This window comes from Penaeus chinensis, chromosome 36, assembly GCF_019202785.1.
Source record: "Penaeus chinensis breed Huanghai No. 1 chromosome 36, ASM1920278v2, whole genome shotgun sequence".
NCBI classification, from domain to species: domain Eukaryota; kingdom Metazoa; phylum Arthropoda; class Malacostraca; order Decapoda; family Penaeidae; genus Penaeus; species Penaeus chinensis.
The window spans coordinates 28,643,815-28,646,314 of record NC_061854.1 but is presented as its reverse complement, the minus strand read 5'-3'; the positions used below and the strand labels follow the sequence as shown (position 1 = coordinate 28,646,314).

At 47.4% G+C, this 2,500-nt stretch overlaps 1 protein-coding gene across 1 annotated transcript in view; it reads right to left on the bottom strand.

The window, feature by feature from the left end:
- The window catches only part of LOC125044568 (ATP-binding cassette sub-family C member 4-like), an 81,961-nt gene that overhangs the window by 79,434 nt on the left and 27 nt on the right, over positions 1-2,500 (bottom strand). Inside the window, exon 1 of the mRNA XM_047641282.1 lies at positions 2,369-2,500. This exon is cut by the window's right edge and continues 27 nt beyond it. Coding sequence (XP_047497238.1) covers positions 2,369-2,442 — 74 coding nt within the window. The 5' untranslated portion in view covers positions 2,443-2,500. The remainder of the gene's footprint in view (positions 1-2,368) is intronic.

Here is a 2,500-nt window from a genome sequence, read left to right as displayed (position 1 = left end):
CTCTCTCTCTTTCTCTCTCTCTCTCTCTCTCTCTCTCTCTCTCTCTCTCTCTCTCTCTCTCTCTCTCTTCTCTCTCTCTCTCTCTCTCTCTCTCTCTCTCTCTCTCTCTCTCTCTCTCTCTCTCTCTCTCTCTCTCTCTCTCTCTCTCTCTCTCTCTCTCTCTCTCTCTCTCCCCTCTCTCTCCTCTCTCTCTCTCTCCCCGCTCTTACGCGTCTCTCCTCTTCTCGTCTCCCCTCTCTCTCTCTCTGCTCCCCTCCTCTCGTCTCTCTCCATCTCTCTCTCTCTCTCCCCTCTCTCTCTCTGCCCCTCTCTCTCGCTCGCCCCCTCTCGCTCTCGTCCCTTCTCTCTCATCTCTCTCTCTCTCTCTTCTCATCGCTCTCTCTCGCTCTCTCCTCGCCTCTCTCTCTCTCTCTCGTCTGCTCTCTCTCTCTCTCCCTCGCTCTCTCTCTCCTCCCCATCTCGTCTCTCTCCTCTCTGCTCTCGTCGCTCACTCTCTCTCTCTCTCATAGCTCTCTCTCCTGCTCTCTCTCTCTCTCTGCTCCTTCTCCTCCCCTCCTCTTCTCGCGTCGTCTCTCTCTCTCGCTCTCTCTCTCTCTCTCTGCTCTCTCTCGCTGCTCTGCTCGTCTCTCATCTCGTCTCTACCTTCCCTCTCCCACTTCTTCTCATTAACATGTCCCCACCCTACCCTCCCAGCCGCGCTCCCCTGTCTCACGCCCCCAGCTCTGGTCAACCGCACCAACTACACACTCCTCATGCCACTCCCGTGCACAGCCCCATCTTGGTACTCCCGCCAGTACGCCACATTCCGCCAGTCCACACGGTGTACACTCAGTAGCTGACTCGTCTAGCCATACCCCGGCCGTGGGCCCATCACAAGCAGTAACCTCCCAGGCGACAATTGTCCACTTCTCGCGCCTGGGCGGGGCGCGAACCGCCGACCCCTCGGATGAGAGGCCGACACGTTACCACTGTACTAACCCGGAGGCTCTGAGAGGGAAGACCGAGAGAAACCAGGTCCCTCGCTCGGGCAGCAACGTGCCCGTTACACAACTTTCCCAGCTCAGTTTTTCCCTTGTATGAAAACGAAATTTCCCTTCCACTCAACGAGCAACCGACTTCTTAACGCATTAATGTAAACTTGCGCACCTCAAAAGGAAAGCGTAATAAGAACAAGAATTAGCTGAAAATCCCTGCTCTGATGTGAGATTTAAAGATATATCACACTCTCTGGTGCCAAATGTTGGCGCCAAACACCCCGCCACATGGATGACACGCCAGGGGCTCAAGCCAACACGCGCGCTGCCTGTTGTACGATTCACCCTTAAATTCTACGATCCCTTCGGAAAAGGAAAGACAGTCTATAACACTCTTATCAACATGCAGACGATACCCAAAGCGGCAGCAGGATGATGAAAACGGTAAACAACATAACCACGCATTCGAAGAAAAGGCTTTATAACTAGGAGTGCGGCTTCAAGACAACCGTTACCATAGCAACCGATCGCATCACGGGGCTTCGTGAATGCAACCCCGGTCTCACACACTTATATCGATTTACCCTCCTATGGATTTACTTAGCCTTAAAGGTTAAGTCCATTGTTCGGTGCGGTTTGTTTGATGGTGCGAATGACGTGATTTCGTATTTGGTCATTAAGCGAATATTTCAAAGCATGTGAATTACAGTGACGGTGAATGTGCTGGTGTTTTTCTTCTGTCAACTTTAGTTATTCTACTTAGGCGAAAATTACTATCTGGAATGCATTTTATTATATGTAACACTTCACGGACTGTCTAAACCGGCACCTACAATGACGTAACTACAGTGTCCTTACCCCTGAACACCTGCGGAATAGACCTTGAATTTCCTCTGTAAGAGTAGCAGCTGTTATCTACGATGCTCTGCAAATTAGCTGGTGTAACAAGTCAACCAGCATGTCAAGCCACAATAATATCGAAACTCGAAAGCCGTGTTACACCTCAATACCCAAATATTCTGTTCCACTCCACATCATGTGCACGGAGATTCTGATATGTAGTACATTCTACCGTAGACATGAACCGGTGTTGCTAAACTGACTCGTCAGCATCTATTTTGACCGCAGTGGAAATAAAACAACATGTAAACATTAATCACACCCATGTATGTACCTATGTGTGTATGCATATAAATGTCAGTATTTATTTAAAAGTAAATATTTCTGTATGTATAATTACTAATATATATATATGTATATATATATATATATATATGTATATATATATATATATATATATATATATATATATATATATATATATATATATATGACACACACACACACACTTCTACATTTTCACACGTACTTCACCAATTTCAAACGTTACTCACCAGAATACCATTTTGGACAGAGTCCCTGCAGTATCCCTAGGGTTGGGAGGTCTTGATTTCCTAGTCTGGTCCATCTTACACTCGAAAAGTTAAGTTCACAGATAACAAACACAGCAACAGTGACACGTGGGT